Source organism: Babesia bovis, chromosome 1 (genome assembly GCF_000165395.2).
Source record: "Babesia bovis T2Bo chromosome 1, whole genome shotgun sequence".
Lineage (NCBI taxonomy): Eukaryota > Apicomplexa > Aconoidasida > Piroplasmida > Babesiidae > Babesia > Babesia bovis.
The window spans coordinates 477,012-495,949 of NC_067396.1; the positions used below are offsets into that span (position 1 = coordinate 477,012).

The 18,938-nt window shown below is 41.2% G+C and overlaps 7 protein-coding genes across 7 annotated transcripts; 5 read left to right on the forward strand and 2 right to left on the reverse strand.

Annotated features, from left to right (window-relative positions):
• The first annotated feature begins 176 nt into the window (after positions 1-176).
• Positions 177-1,811, forward strand: BBOV_I003610 (WD domain G-beta repeat family protein). Its single transcript, XM_001608961.2, has one exon. It carries the CDS (start codon positions 236-238, stop codon positions 1,808-1,810), a length of 1,575 nt encoding a protein of 524 aa, XP_001609011.1. The 5' UTR covers positions 177-235; the 3' UTR covers position 1,811.
• Positions 1,812-1,820: 9 nt separating this feature from the next.
• BBOV_I003620 (Major Facilitator Superfamily protein) lies at positions 1,821-5,003 on the reverse strand. Its single transcript, XM_001608962.2, has one exon. It carries the CDS (start codon positions 4,918-4,920, stop codon positions 1,822-1,824), a length of 3,099 nt encoding a protein of 1,032 aa, XP_001609012.1. The 5' UTR covers positions 4,921-5,003; the 3' UTR covers position 1,821.
• Positions 5,004-5,524: 521 nt separating this feature from the next.
• BBOV_I003630 (glycine cleavage T-protein (aminomethyl transferase) domain containing protein) lies at positions 5,525-7,876 on the forward strand. The gene is made up of 5 exons (XM_001608963.2): positions 5,525-6,787; positions 6,820-7,041; positions 7,075-7,151; positions 7,184-7,272; positions 7,308-7,876. The coding sequence occupies exons 1-5, from the start codon at positions 5,544-5,546 to the stop codon at positions 7,872-7,874; spliced, it is 2,199 nt and encodes a 732-aa protein (XP_001609013.1). The 5' UTR covers positions 5,525-5,543; the 3' UTR covers positions 7,875-7,876.
• Positions 7,877-7,999: 123 nt separating this feature from the next.
• Positions 8,000-10,705, forward strand: BBOV_I003640 (Hsp70 family protein). Its single transcript, XM_001608964.2, has one exon. The coding sequence runs from the start codon at positions 8,117-8,119 to the stop codon at positions 10,700-10,702; it is 2,586 nt and encodes an 861-aa protein (XP_001609014.1). The 5' UTR covers positions 8,000-8,116; the 3' UTR covers positions 10,703-10,705.
• An 80-nt stretch (positions 10,706-10,785) lies between these two features.
• BBOV_I003650 (FHA domain containing protein) lies at positions 10,786-13,608 on the reverse strand. The gene is made up of 2 exons (XM_001608965.2): positions 13,509-13,608; positions 10,786-12,764 (listed from the first exon to the last, which is right to left on the reverse strand). Exon 2 carries the CDS (start codon positions 12,704-12,706, stop codon positions 10,790-10,792), a length of 1,917 nt encoding a protein of 638 aa, XP_001609015.1. The 5' UTR covers positions 12,707-12,764; positions 13,509-13,608; the 3' UTR covers positions 10,786-10,789.
• Positions 13,609-14,728: 1,120 nt separating this feature from the next.
• On the forward strand, positions 14,729-16,116 carry BBOV_I003660 (putative aspartate transcarbamoylase). The gene is made up of 2 exons (XM_001608966.2): positions 14,729-15,743; positions 15,778-16,116. The coding sequence occupies exons 1-2, from the start codon at positions 14,922-14,924 to the stop codon at positions 16,105-16,107; spliced, it is 1,152 nt and encodes a 383-aa protein (XP_001609016.1). The 5' UTR covers positions 14,729-14,921; the 3' UTR covers positions 16,108-16,116.
• A 200-nt stretch (positions 16,117-16,316) lies between these two features.
• BBOV_I003670 (uncharacterized protein) lies at positions 16,317-18,937 on the forward strand. Its single transcript, XM_001608967.2, has 5 exons — positions 16,317-18,256; positions 18,292-18,364; positions 18,398-18,573; positions 18,607-18,790; positions 18,829-18,937. The coding sequence occupies exons 1-5, from the start codon at positions 16,341-16,343 to the stop codon at positions 18,922-18,924; spliced, it is 2,445 nt and encodes an 814-aa protein (XP_001609017.2). The 5' UTR covers positions 16,317-16,340; the 3' UTR covers positions 18,925-18,937.
• Position 18,938: the final 1 nt, after the last annotated feature.

Consider the following 18,938-nt stretch of genomic DNA (forward strand, 5'->3'; position numbering starts at 1 on the left):
AACTCCGGATTCTATACGACATCACATGGCTCAACTGAACACCTCTCAGCGCAGTAACCACTGAACGGCCAACATTGATATCCAGGCGCTGTAAATACACATTTTAACGCGATATTTAACACGTGATAATGCAATGGAGCCCGTGAATATGCGAATCTAATGTTATATACCATTCCGTTAAACTGGTATCTCACATTTGGGCCGTAGCGCAATCTGTTACCATAATCCTGGCAAAATGATGAACATGGCATATTGGGGTCTGACGGAGACCGTCATGGACCTCAATGCTATGAAGGAGTTTGAATTGAAGAGCAAGCTGCACAGCATCCACCTGGGAATAACTACTAACGACCTAGAGGTCATAAGGATACTCCGGGCTCTTATAGAGCCCATAACGCTTTTCGGGGAGGGCAAATATGAGCGCAGGGAGCGCCTCAAGAAAGTGTTACTGTTTAAATACGACCGCCTCTTCCACGGTAAGGACCTTAACACCGCCATCAGCACATCGAGTGAGGCCAAGAACCTATACGATGTGATAAAGGCGTTCAATATAGACATGTCCAATGTATTTGCCAATAAATCCATATTCGGTGACTTGGCACAGCAGGACTCAGTACCGGATACCGGTGATAAGGAGCTGTTTTACACAGAGGGTCCGGAGGAACTCAAGCAGTTTAGAAGTGACCTCGCAAGCCACTGCTGGCACAGAACCATTACCCGGAAGAGATATATACACGAATATAGGGATTGCACGGACCAATTTGAACATGAGGACGATATAGATAGGTACGGCAACCACCTAACGGAATCTGTAACCCTGGCTTACTCGCACCTAGCTGCTGAACGGCCACTGACAGCTGCCAAGTTCTCACCAAACATGAATTACATCGCAGTAAGCAGCTTCTGCAGCTACGTTAGCCTGTTACACTACCACCCGGAAAACAATCTACCGTTAGCAAAGACACTCGACAACGGTTCCAAGGAAATGCTCCACTGCATTGATTGGGCACCAGGGCGCTGTGTAATATATCATCAGGATGCAACACCAGTGGATGACAAGGAGCTCTTGCTGGCCACTGGCGGCTCTGGAGGCAGTGTAACTGTATGGAGGCCCTTTGCTACGGAGTCAGCGTCAACTGTTAAAACGCACGATGACAGGATCAATCGCATTAAATTCCACAATTTCAAAAACATGGTTGTAACGGGCTCTGCAGACGAGACTGTACGGTTTTTCGATACAGAAACTATGCAGGAGATTTACATCCAGGAGGGCCATAGCCACGGGGTACATGGCCTGGGTATCAATGGAGATGGTAACCTAGTGTCATCCGGGGATCTGCATGGTGTAGTGCTCATTATAGATATCAGGACCGGTAAGCATATATTCCAGCAGCCACTGCATAATGGCAAGGTTACCTCCATTGAATTCCACCCAGTGTACAACCACTTGATGGCCACGGCAGCAGAGGACAATTCGGTTAAGCTATTCGATCTCAGGAAGGTACGACCGGCAACATCACTTCTAGCGCATACTAAACTAGTGAGCTGCATACAGTTTGAACCTGTATACGGGCGGTTCCTAGCTACTGCGTCGTTCGACACCCACCTCAAGCTGTGGGATGCCGCGGAATATAAGTGCAGGAAGGTACTGTCGAACAACGATGCCAAGGTCATGGGTGTAAACATAGCACCAGACGCGTCGTCAGTGGTCACCGCATGCTACGATCGCACTATACGCATATTCAACACGCAACTTGGGAATAACCCAGTTGGTACACCTAAAATGTTCCACAGGGACACTATAATGTAATTATACTTGTGTCAATTTGCAGCATTGTACATATAGCTGCAGAATAGCGCGAATCCCACGAGTCCCAGACAGTGGCCTATGCCCATGTAGGACACTGTATTGTGGGCGTGCTCGTACTTGGTAGCACCAGAGTCTACCTTAAAGCGCTCGAGTGTAAGCAGCATGTGGTGTTGAAGCAGGCAGTTCAACAACACGCGCACACTGTAGACAACGCAGAAACCAATCAACACGCCAGTGGATACAGCCGCGTCAGTGCACCACTTGAACTGGACTACATTGACAGCCAAAAGCACAATGATCACACCCAGGGTTGATGGCCAGAATACATGCTTGTATCGACCCTCTTCAATCCCACGAGCGTCGATGGAGTCACCAAAGAACATGAATATCATCCGCATACAAAAGCTGATGCAGGCAGTGCAGGTAGCAATGTAACTCATCATACCGGGGGAGATGAACAACATTGCCACGTCACTTAGGCCAATAGCAACCGATACCGACAGAACAAGGAGATCCATTGAGAAAGATATCAATCCCGTGGTACAGTAGGACATACTCCAAAGCCCGTAGTCAGTATTCTTGCGGGAGTTGAATTCACCGCAGTGGGATGACACGAAGCACAGGGTTAAGATATTCTCCGAGAGACCCTGTGAAGGGACGTGCTGGCCAAAGTAGTCAGTGTGGCTTACGCTGGACCATTTACTTAGGCACGGGTGGAGACCACGGCAGTGAGCGACTGAACCCGAAGTAGCGCAGAAGTACTGGCTCTCGTGAACGAGATATAAAGCAATAACGGCCGTGCCAAACAGGGTCACGCCACACTGCATTGCCATGGCAATGGTGTAGCCACCTAGAATACCACCTCCAGTGTATATCTCGCGCAGGGTGTATATCAACAGCAAGCAGTATATATGGCCCATGCCAAGGTGACTCCAACCCATGAGGCTGTGTACAGAAACACCATGACGAGAACCCATCAGAGCGTTCATGTACAACATCAAGTTGCCAGCCATGAACAAAACGAAGGCATCAGCAATGACCAAACATACCATCAAACGGAACGTAATGGCCGCATTAGGCTGCACGTATCCTAGAATGGCAAACCCAATGGGAGGTAACATAGTCAAGGCTACCACGATAACGGGAGGCAATACCCTGAAGATCTGAGTGTAAGGCACCACAAGAGAGCAGACGATACCAGTGATGATCACGCCTGATACCAGTATAGCGATTGAATATGACATTGACACGTGGCCGCCTACACGAGAATATTCATATATACAACCCAGTAACATGACGAGGCCAGTATAGAACAAAGTACTGCACATCTCAACTATACGGTCGCTTGTAGTGTAGAATTGGCTGCGCTCCAATGAGCGCACTATACGAATGTCATGGTCAGAAGGCGCAACGGGTTCGTGCTTACCAATGTTGTTAATGGCCACTGAAGTGCAGAGCGATACGTAGTAGGGCAAGCTCAAAATGACGGCCAGAAGGTTAGATAACAGGAGCTTGGAACCCAAGGGATTGTAGGAAGTGTCCTCCTCGTCAGCTTGGGGCTCGTGATGAGGTTTATCAGTGGCGCCTTCCTTCTTGTCTTCCTCCTCTTCCTCTTTGACGTGCTGTTCGTGTAGCATGTGGCGCTCCTCCTCAGCTGCACGACGGCCAATCTCAATGACGTAACATAAGAAGATAACACCAGATAATATAACAATCATCAGGAATACAGTGAAACGAGCGCCACAAAGGTCGAAGATGTAATTAAACAAAAACTGAAGGATCAAACCGAATATGGTGTTGCTAATGTTAGCAACACCCATCAACGTGGACTCGTGCTCCGGGAACACCTCATCGATAAAAGTGATCAGCTGCTGGATATCACCAGCCTGGGCAATGGAGAACAATAAAGCGGAGGTATAGGCACAGGGGAAGTTCCTGAAGTAAATAGCCAGTAACGCAGCTATGTACATAGCTGTAGTCAAACCCATCATAGTGGCCACACCAAAGTACTCATTCATGTAACCAAGAACGAAACTAGCCACAAATGATAAGTCAGAAGCAGCTTCCAAAAACTCAGTCACCTCCTCATTGTCAAAGAAAAGGAGTGTAAATGAACGACGGTAGAATAAACGGACTGAACATAGTAGAATGTAACATGTCACGGATAACCAGTATCGGTAGTCTTTCACGGCACCCAAGAAACTAGCATTGAACATGTTCTCAAAAGAGTAGTCCTCGTCACTCTCTTCCTCATCCAAAACTATGAAACGACGGGGAATGAAGTAGAGAGTAGTACCGAGAGATACTAGAACAGCCCAGAATATATAGGTCAATGAAGAACCTGTGAAGCCAATGTCAAAACGATCGGCAATAACCTTGAGGATAGTAGGAGTAAACATACTCAAGTTGTCAGCACCAGTAATCATACTAACTGCCATGTTATTACCAAACGTAAACATACGCGAATAGTGCCACGTAGGACCCAAAGCAAAAGAACATGATATACCCCAAAAGAAAAATGTTACAGCCAATGTTATCACGGAGTAAGTAAACTTGTAAAACATCACAAAAGCAATAACGCCAAAGCATTGACCGATCAATAAGGCGTAGTAAGAACCGAAACGGTCACCAATGTAACCACCAATGATACCAACAAAGGAATCGGTATACATAATGGCAGAATATAGATTCGAAATCCAACGACGCTGAAGGTCACAAACAAAAGTCTCAGGCTCTGCCTCAGCAATCTCCTCTTCAGTACACAAGTTGGACAATATACCCTGCTTCACAAACATGTCCTCAAATATAGTCCAGTTGTAATATAAACTAGAGGTCAAACAAATAGATAGACAACCCAATGCCATGACGGCGTACTTGCTCAAACCAAATGGTAAAGCCTGGCGTTTAATGCGGTCCATACGCTTAGTACGCTTGGGCAGAAAGACATTGCCAACGTCAGTGTAAGTGCACCCGCACTTGGAGTTAATTGTTTTAGAGTTGCCAGCATCAACAGAGGCATCCTTAGAACAGGGTGCCGTATCAGCAGAGGAAGGTGGTACCTCAACCTTAGGCTTGACTTCTTCCTTAGCTTCCCCCTTAACTTCCGCCATCTTGATATAAATATTGGTCTATGATATCCAAGAGGCACTATACGATAACAAAGATAACACAGCAGCAAGACAATGCCGTAAAGACTTAATTATATATATTACAGTAGTACCAAAATGATTTAATAATCCAAATTTTGGGAATAGCCCATAAATCAATCAAAAGGGTCAAAATAAAATACAAAGCATAATAGTAAAAACGCTGGAACCCCTTAAATGAATTATAGGCATCCCCAAGTTAATGTCAGGGCTTAATAGTCAACATCGTAAACAAAAATAAACCAAAGATATCTAAACCTAAATGTGTATAACCACTATGCATAGCAGATGTGTAGTAAAACAAGTGCCGGGATATATAAAAGGGAACTGAAGATTAACGGGTACAGCACTACACACAAACGCCTAACACATGCTACTTGTGATTGAAATAGCTAAATATAGAGGTGGAATTCTACTTTATACGTAGTTTACTAAATCACCCAAAATGACTATACGACTTGGGTTTACCTGAAGAAGACATTTGAAACAATGTGTACAGACACATTACACGCCACTACGTCCAGACATCGCGAACAGAGAAACATAGATAATCTATATCACTATGTAACGATTAAATAGACGTAACCATGGAGGTCTTCCTAAGGAGGCATGTAAGCCCGAATCAACTAACACGAGCTATACATACTAATAGATACATTCTATCCAAGAATCACAGTACACACCGCAACGTAATCCAATCGGACATTACCAACCAGCGCAGTAAGCATATACCTACGACTAGTAACATATTACGTACACCAAGCGAAAAGATTATTGAAAAAATCATACAACAACGTAGATGCAACAACAACTCAAACCCAGGGGATGTATACCAACTGGCAAATGAGTACCTGAATCTAGAACATGACCAACGTGTACTCAGCCCTTCACAGGATGCATTGCTTCAACAGAAAATAAACACCCTGATACAACAAAGATTCAACTATAATCCAGTTGCTCAAGCAGGTGATGCACTTAAAGCTGCTAAACAAGATTGCAGCACTGCTGCTTCAACAAATGAAGTCCAGGAAGAAGATACTGCTTTAAATCTTGACAATATACCCATGCGCAATGGGACTGTTTTAACCCTAGATACCACAGCTATACCATCGCAAAATGAAGCATCGGATATATTCGAGTCATTGGGCACCAACAGGGTAGATGTACCAATGCTATCAATCTGGACATCGGAGAGATCGATAGAATCTGTGTACTATAATGGTTACATACTGCCGCTAGTGGCCAGTGATGTAGAGAAGGAATATATATCACTCAGGAATAGTGCAGTACTCTTCAACAAGTCATATGCACTGGCCATATTAGTCATGGGACAGCACGCAACCGAGTTCCTGGAGCACTTTGTCACAGCAGAAGTGAAGAGTATCGAGAAGGGACTCTTGCAATATACACCGATATTGGACACAAAGGGATCCGTAATGGATATGGCATATATAGCCAATTATGGGACACACTACATGATACTTACCAACGGACTCCATAAACGGAATCTGTACGATTATATGACGGCATATCTAGTATCATGCAAAAGAGAAGGACTTGATGTAACCATGAAACCAATGAGAAATAGCTCAGTCATCAGCCTACAGGGGCCTAAATCGGAGATAGTATTGAGAACACTAGAATATGGGCCAAATGTATTGAACCTAGATCTAGCGATAACAAATTTCATGAATTGCTTTGAGTGCCAACTCATATGGAAGGATCTAGACCTAACACAAACTGAAAGTATATACACGATGAGGATAAGCGATGTGGGTGAGGATGGCTTCGAGTTTATAGGAAACCCGGGAGCTATTAGAGCACTGGCAAAGTAGGTATTTATTCTGACACTATCACTCACAGAACCTTGGCGAACCATGAGCTAGTTCTACCCGCGGGATTCACAGTATACGATGCAGCAAGGATGGAAGCGGGAATCATGAGAACCGATGTGGATATACCAACAGAAGCATCACCAATACAGACTTCAGTCACGTGGTCATTAGACATGAAGAGATTAAGATATGGTACAATGTTCGGGAAACCACATATCATCGCACAAATGACCAATGGCGTAGCCAAGGTGTAAGTTGGATACAATAGATACACAGTAAACAGGCGCGTCGGGGTAATGTCAAACGAAATGCTGACTACCGACTGCTACATACTCAAGGAGGATACACGAAAACCAATAGGTAGGGCATTTACGAACCCATATATCACACAGGGTTCATCACCTCGTCAACATGGAGCCAAGGGTTGCAAATGTACCTGTCGCAAGCATATGTCAACACGGAACACGCAAGACACGATATGGTAAATTGGCTATCCAGAACCTGATCAAACCACAGACGGTATACATAAGCATGCCAGTGAAACCAGAATCACCATTGACAAAACGAGAATTCCGGAAATACTATCGCAATAAGACAAAAAGGCAGTTTATAAGAGGTACAGTGGTAAAGCTGCCCTTCGTACTACACAATTATAAAATAAAGGAAGAACAGAAAAACTACGTAGGCGGTAGAAATGTGCCACTACAAAAAAGTGATCGCCATGGCGTTCATAAAGAAAGTCAGATTAATCAAGATATGGAGCATAAAAACGAAGTTAAAACAAAGAAACAATTGTGGAATGAAGTTATAGCGAAACAACGTAAACAAAACGCAAAAACATTGGAAAAGGCAATTGAATATATAGAGAAAACAACTACAACGGCCTGCGTCAGTAAAATGGAATCAAAAGAATTTGACATGAAGACGACGACACTCCCAGTAGACAGATTGAATATAGCGCCAAGGGATAATGTGCCACTCGTAGATGCAATACAATATTATAAACAAAGACATGAAAAACCAGTACCACCGAGACACAGAAGATATAGACCAATAATAACAGGAACACAGACAAATGTGTAATCTAGAATTAGAGTAACACACACCCACAGAAACCATACACATGAAATAAACAAATATTATATAACATAGGAACCACTAAAAATCAATGCTATGGTGCAATACTGAACCGAGGTGGCGCACAGTGTCACAGACTAGAGGGCAACGTAATATAGTGGAACGCAAACAAACATTAGCACCTCCCTTGAATCAAAGGGATAGAATTAAGGGACAAAGAGGCTGATGCATAGGCGCAACGGTATGAAATGGAGGAAATAGGCACATTAAAGACATACAGAACCCGTATGGTAATAAGGGGCTTTCTGGCAATATACGCCCTGATAGCAACTATATGCTCAGTTAAAGCGCAACACGCAACTATCGGAGTGGATTGGGGTGAGGAATATGTGGAAGTAGCCATCGGCTTCAGAGGACATAAGCCGGATATATTACTGAACGATACCGGTAGCAGGAAGTTCTATAACGCAGTGGCGTTGGAAGGAGAAACACGAGCTTTTGACCAAAAGGCAGTGGCTAAATTGCTAAAAACACCAAGCAAAGTGATACATAGATCAGCACATATCATAGGCATACCAGTAACAGCACAAAGCGGACAGGGGCCTGTAGATCTAAATAAAGATGATGTAATAAGGACACTGGAAGATAATGGAACCTACTTCGAATGGGATTATGCACCATATGAATTTGCAGCAGATGAAAATGGCCAATTGCACTTTAAAATAGGCACACAGGGCATAGTTAAAGCGGAAGAAGTGGCAGGGCACTTTTTCAACTACATTAAATCCATTGTCATATCAAACTTGAAAAAGGCAAAAGTAATCACGAACGATGAGGAAAAGGTGGGAATACTGGCGGTAATCGCTGTGCCATGCAACTATACACAAAATCAACGAAGAGCTATAGTTTATGCAGCTGAAAGTGCTGACATCCTAGTGGCAAAAGTAGTGCACGGAATTACTGCGGCGTCGACGCTAAGAGCATTTGATCAGGCACCAGGAAAGAAGAAAGTACTCTTCTGTGATATCGGGAGCTCGGGAGCCAATATAGGTGTTATCGAAATAAATGTACCAGAAAAGGATAATAAAAAGTCAAAGTCAACAGAGGAGACACAGATTAATGTTTTGTCATGTGTTACACGTGAAGGTATCGGGGGGAGGTACCATGACATAGCCCTGGCGCAACACCTACGGAAAATATTCGAAAGCAAAACCAATGTTGCACTAATGCCAGAATATCCAAACGCACTGCAAAAACTAGTTAAAGCAGCTAATAAAGCGAAAATAGCACTTACAATCTCAGATGCCACCACAGTAGCCATAGAAGGACTCATCAGGAACGTGGACTTCACACCAGAACAAGTTACCAAGGAGACATTCAACAGTCTCATACAGGATTCAGTTAACAATATAGAAACAACTATACACGAAGCAATGGAGTTAGCCGGCGGATTGAAAATGGAAGATTTAGATGGAGTGGAAATCATAGGTGGAGCCTCAAGAGTACCAGCAGTGCAAAATAAACTTGTACAAATTGTGGCACCACAGCAACTGGGTTTCCACCTAAACGCCGAAGAAGCAGTGGCAGTAGGAGCAGGATACCTAGCAGCAGCACATAACCCATTCTTCAAAATGAGAAGTGCAAAAATAGGAGATGCATCAGTACACCTCTATGAAGTCAGTATAGTCTCCACGGATACAACACATCCAGATGCCATAGAAAAACATACACCACTGTTTAAGCCAGGAGCTAAACTAAACGGATCAAAGAGCCTAGTATTCAAAACTAAATTAGATTTTAACGTTACCTTGAAGGAAAATGGCAAACCGATAACACTGTTCCATGGGACGGGAGTCAACCATATGATCAATTTAGAGGAAAATAAAGATAAAATCGCGCAAATCACTTTGGTGTTCATGGCAGATCATAGAGGTGTTATTACAATAGTTAAAAGCGTAGCTATGCTTATAGACCCAGAAGAAGATACAACGCAACCTGAGTCCGAAACACCAGAAAATAAAACACAGGAAACTAGTGAAGCAACACCAGAACAAGAAGTTAAACCACCGACTTCATTCGTAATTGACCTGCAGATAACCAACATCCAAGATGCATTCACAAAAGAGAATCTTGAGGCATCTAAATTAGCAATAGAAACACTTGATAAACGCGATATGGATGTAGTAAAAAGATCGGAAAGTAAAAATTATCTAGAATCAATGATTTACAAGTATAAAGGTGCTATCAAGGAAACGGGATTCCAAGAAGCATGTAATGAAGAGACGATAAAGCAAATTAGCAATATGGTAAATGAATATGAAACATGGTTCGATGAAGAATCATACAATGCAACTTTACAGGAATTTGAAGAAAAAATAGATAAACTTAAACAAATCGCAACACCAGTCCAGGCAAGATGGGCTGAAAATGAAGCACGACCAGCACTAGTAACCTCAACACAAAAAGTAATCAATAAACTACAAAGTAACTTAGAGGAGCTTATGGACAAGAAGCCATACCTGCAACAAATGACAGATATACTGGATACATTCAAATCCGTACAAACATGGTGGGATGATGTACAAAAGAAACAAGAAGAATTGAAACCAAACGATGAACCTGCATTCAACGCAAATAGTATCAAGCTACAAATCGAAATCGCAAAACAAGCACTAACAAAATTACAAAAAACACCACCACCAAAACCCAAAAAAGAAGAAATCAAGGAAAAACCAGTAGAAACACAAGATATGGAACAACCCCAAGAAGACGTTAACGAGACTGTGGATCAACAGGAAGAACAACCTGAAACACCACCTACAGATGAATTGTAACACACATAAATCGCTAATGTCTATTATAAATGCACTTCATTAACAAAGCATGTTTCCAATGTACAACTAGCGCATTGAAGTATAAACCTATTTAGGCGTATGAATAGATGAAGCAGGGCTGACAGTGACACAACGCCACATGCCACGAGAACCCTCCGTAACAGGAGATGCCGCTACACGACGACTCTGAAAACCATTAGTAGCCATCTCAGGAACTGTAATGTCACGAGGAACGTCGACACTCATAAAGGCATTGTCAGGCAAGTAGTAACCATGCCTAGCGCTGTCCTCAGTAACTGAAGAATCCAAAAGACCAAGAGAACGAGTCATTGGAGTAAAACATTGCGGGTCGTGCTGAGGAATAATGCGATTAGTTGAAGTAACGTGGTTGGAGTAACGCAAGTTAGTCAATATGTGATCCCGAGAACTCGTGTTCATGTCGTGATTCGAAGCGGGGGTGTTCAATATAAGACGCAAGGAGAGTATCCCGTCAGCAGCAGAATTGGGAGATGGAGCATCCACAACATGACCATAAGGTGATTGAGGAGTTATGTCCTCCGAGTGTGATCCGTTGAAAGAAGGAAAGTAGACCTCACCAGGTAAATACGAACCATTGACGTGAGATGCATCACCTAAGGATAATCCGCGACTGTCAGAGTAATTCGTTGGCACCCCCGAACGAACAAAGGTGCTTACGGACTCCCCGAATTCCATACTTAACGGATTCTGATGATCATATTGCACAAATGAACGTTGAGATTGCTCATCAGCACTGGTACCCATGGAGTCGTCCACTACATTGTGATGATTCGACATGGCAGGACTAGGCTTGCCAGAATCCAAATGAGTAGCAATGTCCCTGCAAAAACTAAAACGTCCAATAACAGGAGGAATCTTAACAATACCCTTTATGTACTGAATTGTAGGATCCACACAAAACTCAATTAAACTCCGACCAACCTGGAACGCTATGTTCTCACAGGATCGGATTGGAATTGGACGACGAACTGCAACCAATGTACCAAACTTTGAATTGTGGTCCTCAATGTAAAAAGTACCATTGTCATACAAAATGTTGGCGTGATTGCGAGATATAGAAACATCAGAAATGCGAACTGAAGCCTCATGACCACGACCAATGCGAACGAAATCGGGTTCATTGACACTAATGAAAAACAAACACTTGTTAGGACTAGGGACGTTATCCTCCAATATAATGAAAGGGCCTGTCATGTCAGGTATCTCCACTAATGGGATCAAATCACCCCTTACACGAATGAACTTGGGTAAACGAGCCTTGCAAAGCTCACACGCCGAATCGGATATCAAAGATACCTTCAAAGGCTGGTCGGTGTCCCGCATGTCCTTCAATGAACGTAAATGCATCCAACGACGCATACAGTCTATGTGGACATACTTAATGGAACCCTTGCATTCACAAAGACAAAGTAAGCGGCCCTCATCAGTACCCTCAGATAAACATATACGGCACTGATAAGTAGTGCCATAGACATCAGCATAGTCGATCTCCGGAACAGGACCGTCCAATAAATTGGTCAAATCAAAATCTGTCAAGGATGTCGTTACAATACGACGTACACGAAGATTGTAACGACCTAATTTTAACAAATCATCCTCCTGTAAGGCGTAACGCTTGTTCGGTAAAGAACGAACAACCAAAAATAAACGCTGAGGGTTCAAAGGACGACCAGTAATACGCTGAGCCGGTAGTAAAGTGTAGTCACCAGAGTGGTTGCGCGCAACGTTAAGAAGGTAGTCATGCTCCTTGTCACCTTTGTCATCCCTAGTAGAAAGAGTCACAGCAGGAGAAACCGTAAACTCAGAACGTAAAAGTAAAAAACCATGAGATGAAGCAAAGTAAGTCTCAGCAAGCTGCTTGGAGTCTAGAGTCTCATAGTCAAACAAGTCGTGACTGTCACGAGTCCAAGTACGCGTGCAAACACGAAGCATGGGACCTACCATCCCCTCGTCAGAAGAATACATTGCGCAACGATTATACGATCCAAGATTATAATAATCAACATAAAGTAAGAGAACAAGTCTGAATAAATGTTATAATTGCCCACAAAATGATCTATTAAAGTATCCTACACAAAAACACAGCAGCATGAAATCTGTAACTTAGATTCCCGAACACCCCCAAAGAGAATTATACAGATAGGAATATAAACGTAATCTTAACACATCAACCATAGAATGTAATAGAAATACATAGTCATAACATAGGACACATACAAAATGTCTTTCAACAATTTTTGCTGAGATTTTTCCAAGACATACAAAGAAGACGAAAGAGGTAGCCCCTAAAAATGGCGAAAATTCCCAGGAAAATGAGAAATTACGATGAAAATGCCAATTTAGAGAGTATGGTAGTCAATCAGTAGCCACTACTTAATGTTACCTGATAATAACAAGTTGAGAACAATGACTCATTAACAGAAACCAATATAGTATATCCTTCATTGGCACCTGCAGCACTCAGGTCCACCAAGAACAAAGAACCTTAATACCAAAAGGGAAAAAGTGATATATGTAATACACAATATAACTTCTAAAACATCCGAGGCAATATGGGTGATGTCAAACCAGAGGGAATAAATAAACGACGAACAATGGAAAAAACAACGTAAGATGTAACCAACACGAATATTTGAACTCAAATATTTTTTTAACAATGTCGCCCAAATTTTCACCTAAGAATCCAACCATAACGACACCAGTACAGAACAACGCAACACGGCGACCAAGATGCACACATAAAAAGAAAGGTAACAATTAAACTTACCAGCACGCAAATTCTAAATGTCCAGAAAATGAAGCAAGTATTAGCTGCCGTAGAATCCAAAGATAACCAACAAATGCGCAGCAATAGTCATACACATCGACGTATAACTTGCACGAGGTGCAGCATAACTGCAAAACAACATCGATGCAGAAAAGAGCATGGCAGCATAAAGTATTAAACAACGCAATACTATATGCGAAAAAATGCTCTATCAATAATGCATCAATATCTATAGTAGATATATTAAATTAGGATAGCCGTTCTAAAGCAAACCCAGGAAAATAATGAAATGGCACTACCCTAGATGCACAAAGAAAATGCAAATATAATAATTATGAAATGGTACAAGTGAAATATGGCAATGTGTCAAAGAAATGAACAAAAATGTAGCATGAGGGATCAAATGTGCTACCAAGGGACACATGCACCGATTCATTGCAACACGTAAAACAACCAGCTAAAGAAAAAAAAATCAAACCTTAGGCAAAACCCTGATGTACAAAGCTGCTATCTAAGATAGACGTCTGTTTATTTCCAGAAGCGCGGGATTGAATCTATAATGCTAAGAATAAACACAGTGCCCATCCACATGTAAACGGGAAATTATTTTTCATACCAAACTCCACGGATATACCTAATCAATCTATTGCATCCCACGCTCAAAGGGACGTGTTTATACAACCACGGGAAATTAATAGCAATCATAACTTAAAACGAACACTATATATGACATATCCAACCCAAAAGCCTATGAACCGATTAAATAGCACTTAGCAAAGATTATAATGTAGAACACAGAAGCTTAGTCAAGTATAAACAGTTGCATAAAAAGCAAATGGTACCCAAAGCTTGCACACTAAACAGACCGCTGTTAAGAATCAAATAGATATCGCCATACAGCTGTAACATAAGATACTTATGCTACTGAATGGCATATTCTGTATATGATATAATGAAAGATAGCGGCAAAACGGTTGTATTTAAACATGATTGCGTTGTATGTGTTGACCCCCCATCCATGGACGTACGGTGTACGACAAATGAGATATATACAAGTGCCTAATGAATATACAGGATTTATGTTATAGTCATGTGGCGTGTAATCTGTTAAAAGACAGTCAGCTTCTATCGTGCAGCGCCAGAAGCTACGACACAGCTTGTATGATGATGCTTGAATGTTACTAATGATATGGATAAATATATCAACGTAATATTTTTATATAAAGAATACAAAGTTGTTTTAATGAACACGCCTATCTTCATACCATGCTAAAAAAGGCAGTAATGTGTCCACGTTATCACGATAAAATATAACCTAATCAAGCAGGAATCACATATATAAATATCGAATGGAGGGACAAGGTATTTTCTAGCGGATATTGTACACAAGTGACATATGCTAGCAATATACACATGAAAATGGCAAACTCAAATAACCTAGTCATGTCCATCCTAGGGGCAGGAGCCGTAGGAGTAGCAATTGCGTATGCAGCGTCAAAGTCAACAAAAGTAAGAAGGTTCCTAGTAAGCTGCGGTATATGCAATAGTAACCCAATGGCAGATGCATTGGAACCACAAATGAGAAAAGTTGCAAAAGCCATGGGATCAATCAATATACTCTCAGTAGATGATCTCTCAAACCAACAGATCATATGCCTAATGGAACTGGCAAACTTCTTCAAAGAAAAAGTATCGCAAAAAGAAGATTGCCAAGTTCTACCAAATAATATCATGGTCACACTATTCATGGAACCAAGCACAAGAACCAGATGCTCATTCGAAGCAGCTATGCTCAGGTTGGGAGGGAAAGTTATATCAATTGCAGACGCTTCAACATCGTCGACGGCAAAAGGAGAATCCGAAGAGGATTCTGTAAAAGTATTGTCATCATATGCAGATGTTGTTGTCATGAGACATTCGGAAAAGGGAATTATGGAAAGAATAAAAGAACATGTTAAAGTACCATTGATCAACGCAGGTGACGGACAAGGAGAACACCCAAGTCAAGCACTACTTGACCTGTACACAATTTTAACGTACTTCCCAATAATGGAAACAAACAATGAACGAGCATTCACCATATGCTTCGTAGGTGATTTGAAAAATGGAAGAACAGCACACTCACTGGCAAAACTATTAAGCAGATACAATGTAGTCATGAGATACGTAGCACCAACACAACTACAAATGCCAACTGAAATACAAAGAGAAGTGGAAAATAACTTCGCTAAATATGTAAGTTGAATGGAGCATTAACAACCAAATGCAGAATATACCGGATCTGCCACTCTCAAGGCAAACCAGCTTCAGCCAACTGGAAGATGCATGTGAAGGAGCAGATGTTATATACGTAACAAGGTTACAAAAAGAAAGAATGGACAGCCAAGGAGCCAAGGGGCTACTAGGGTCATACGGAATACAAAAGACATTACTACCCAAATTGATGAAACATGTCAAAATCATGCACCCACTACCGAGGATAGATGAATTGCCGCCAGAAATAGATAATGACGAAAGAGCTATATACTTCGAACAAGCACAAAATGGCCTATATGTCAGAATGGCAATGCTATACCTCATTTTAAATAGCAAAAGGTAGATACAAGTGATATAATAAACACATTAATAGTGTCCATGTAGCATAGATCATAGACCAGTTGCTTACATCAACCAAAAACGTAATCTATAGATCACATAAAGCTATTTTTAAAATGAAATGAATACGGGATATTATAACGATGATAATTGCAAATGTGTATGGATAACATCAACGCACGCCATTCACAAGGTGTAAGGTAAACAACGGTATAAAGGATACAGTCAGGTACCAAAATGGCTAATAATACAGTAACAATGGCTTTTATAGGCCGAGTAGGCCTAGATAAACTCAGGGATCCATATAAAGTGGAAACAGTCAAAAAGACACTTAAAGGAATAGGAACACAAATGGAAGATAATATATGGAGCAACACGTCAGTTAGCGTACATAGCGAACAGACTTGGAGTACACAAATGACAGTAGAAATAGATATACCAGTACCAGGAACACAATGTATAACTATAAACACAAACACTGGCAACATCAACGAAGTAGATATAATCACTCAACTTATAAACGAAAGAGAATTGGAAGACCATGATAATGGCATGGGAAGTAATAAACAAATTAGAAATATACACCTGCTGTTGCCACTCAAGGATATGATAATACAAACCAGAGATAAAACAAAGTGGTGTTCATTAATGGAAAGTGACCACGATGAAAAGGATAATCTAAATTGGGACGCCATGCGGAGACTTATCGCACTGATAATAATAGGTATCACACTTGAAAAAATGAATGATATCGATGATTCAATGGTGGTAGCACTCCTGGTCAACCATGTGAAACATAACTTCAGATATAGCTTCCAGTCACCAACCAGTGGCTTGTGCCACTTGGAACGACCAGAATGGGCCATAAACTATATCAAAGATGTAGTTACGAGGTACCACTGCATATTCAAAATAATGAAACAAGAAATAAACGGAAATGTGGAGCAAGTATTCAATGCATTCGTACCACACTCTATATTTACAATGAACAGAGAAAAGTTACTGGAAGGATTTAAAAGGATAGCCGCTGAATTCTCATTTTCTAGCCTTGTTCGTAAGTGGATGATGGTGATAGCTAATGAAGCGAGGTTATTTGTATTCAGCAGGTTGCCACTGCTATTCTACGATTATAGAGTAACGCCTTTTGATGGCATACTTACCATGAAGCAAGTAACAAATATTGCATCAAAGGCTAATGAACAAACAAAAGTAAACGTTACACCTTCATTGTTCGATGATGAAACTAGGGTTAATGTCACATATAATTTATTAAGGGCAATGACGGAATTGGCTACGCCACTTCGGTCAATCGATCAAGCGGCAGCATATGAAGTATTCGCCGATTTCGATCAAAATGTAACCGTACCATGCTTGAATGTAGGATTCAACACAGAAGAAAATGTGGCACTAATGGAACTAGATTACGAACGAAAAGGGTTGTGTGGAGCACTGGATGGACTAATGAATATGGAAAGGATAACAGCAAATAGGTATATAAAGAAGATGTTAACAGATGATGTCATACTAGAAACCGTAAAGTGTAACAAACTAACACAACATAGGTGGTATCTACAGGATAGTAGGTACCTAATACAACCCATAGAAACGTTAATCACGCTGCTCAAAATATTCGATGAAAGATGCAAATGCATGGAGTCAACACAAAGCAAAAGTAAATTCACAAACACTGTTATCGCACCAATAATCAATACTTACATAGAAGATGTAAAAAGAAGATGGAATGCTGAAGATAACGCGCTAAAGTCATGCAGCCTAACAGCATTCCTCATAGATGCAACTGCAACGCTGCATGAATTTCTAATCAGATACCCATATACACAATATATGATGCAATCGCAAGCAAACGTGGAGAAAGTGCTCAATAAAATGATAAGCATAATAGGGGATTATGTGGATAATCTCATGGAACAACCTTTCAGCGTCCTACACGATAAAAGAATAGATATCATGGACGCACTAAAGGACAAATTCATACAACTTGCAGTACAGTGTAGCGAGGATATATACGGGAAAATATTAAAAGCTACACTAGATTGCATAGGGAAACGATTATTGTGGACATTAATACCAGAACGAGTAAATCAAATCAAGCTACACCAACAAAGACAACTAGATATTGCACTAGAAAACTGGTAAGCATGGAACACAGTAGTAATAATATAAACAGTGAGTTATTATACCACGAATTCAAGGTTATTGCTCACAGTGAGATTGTCACTGAAAATATGCAAATCATGGAGGTAAGACAGTAAGGAACACATAGAAAGATACAGGATGTCAAAAACGTACTTGCCGCAAATATAAACGAACTTGTGGATGTTGTTGTTAAAATTAGAGATGCTATGGCAATGGAATCCGTTTTCAAGTATACAAAAAAAGGCGCACAGCACTGGTCCAGTAGACCAATTGATCATACTGAAACGCCACGATCAACAGCAGGAATTAGAATGTAGGTAAACGTAAGTACCATTAAATTATACAGATTGGAAAGTGCAAGTATAGACAGCGATGATCCAGATAACATCTTCGACGATATATTAAGAGAAAATGAAATTAACCCAAATGATGATATGAGCCCAGCGTCTATTGAAGGAGAACAGGCTATACTAGAGCCTGCAGTAACGAGTGAATATGAACTTCTAGAAAATGTCAGAGATACATTGAAGGTAAGTGGTAACCTAACCAAAAGGAGATAATCGTGCAGGTAAATCAACTTGATGTAAAACAAATATACACACTCGCACTACACGCATTACACGCTCAATTAGATCACGAACAATTTAACGGACTTGTTAAATAATTAGTATAAAGCAC

What these genes read in the sequence shown, in the direction of transcription:
- BBOV_I003610 (XM_001608961.2), top strand. Translation starts at nt 236, where the DNA reads ATGATGAACATGGCATATTGGGGTCTGACGGAGACCGTCATGGACCTC.
- BBOV_I003620 (XM_001608962.2), bottom strand. Translation starts at nt 4,920, where the DNA reads ATGGCGGAAGTTAAGGGGGAAGCTAAGGAAGAAGTCAAGCCTAAGGTT.
- BBOV_I003630 (XM_001608963.2), top strand. Translation starts at nt 5,544, where the DNA reads ATGGAGGTCTTCCTAAGGAGGCATGTAAGCCCGAATCAACTAACACGA. An exon ending in ACCAATGGCGTAGCCAAGGT is followed by an intron (nt 7,042 to 7,074) that starts GTAAGTTGGATA and finishes CACAGTAAACAG; the next exon opens with GCGCGTCGGGGTAATGTCAA. An exon ending in AACACGCAAGACACGATATG is followed by an intron (nt 7,273 to 7,307) that starts GTAAATTGGCTA and finishes ATCAAACCACAG; the next exon opens with ACGGTATACATAAGCATGCC.
- BBOV_I003640 (XM_001608964.2), top strand. Translation starts at nt 8,117, where the DNA reads ATGGAGGAAATAGGCACATTAAAGACATACAGAACCCGTATGGTAATA.
- BBOV_I003650 (XM_001608965.2), bottom strand. Translation starts at nt 12,706, where the DNA reads ATGTATTCTTCTGACGAGGGGATGGTAGGTCCCATGCTTCGTGTTTGC.
- BBOV_I003660 (XM_001608966.2), top strand. Translation starts at nt 14,922, where the DNA reads ATGAAAATGGCAAACTCAAATAACCTAGTCATGTCCATCCTAGGGGCA. An exon ending in AAAATAACTTCGCTAAATAT is followed by an intron (nt 15,744 to 15,777) that starts GTAAGTTGAATG and finishes AACCAAATGCAG; the next exon opens with AATATACCGGATCTGCCACT.
- BBOV_I003670 (XM_001608967.2), top strand. Translation starts at nt 16,341, where the DNA reads ATGGCTAATAATACAGTAACAATGGCTTTTATAGGCCGAGTAGGCCTA. An exon ending in GATATTGCACTAGAAAACTG is followed by an intron (nt 18,257 to 18,291) that starts GTAAGCATGGAA and finishes TAATATAAACAG; the next exon opens with TGAGTTATTATACCACGAAT. An exon ending in ATGTCAGAGATACATTGAAG is followed by an intron (nt 18,791 to 18,828) that starts GTAAGTGGTAAC and finishes ATAATCGTGCAG; the next exon opens with GTAAATCAACTTGATGTAAA.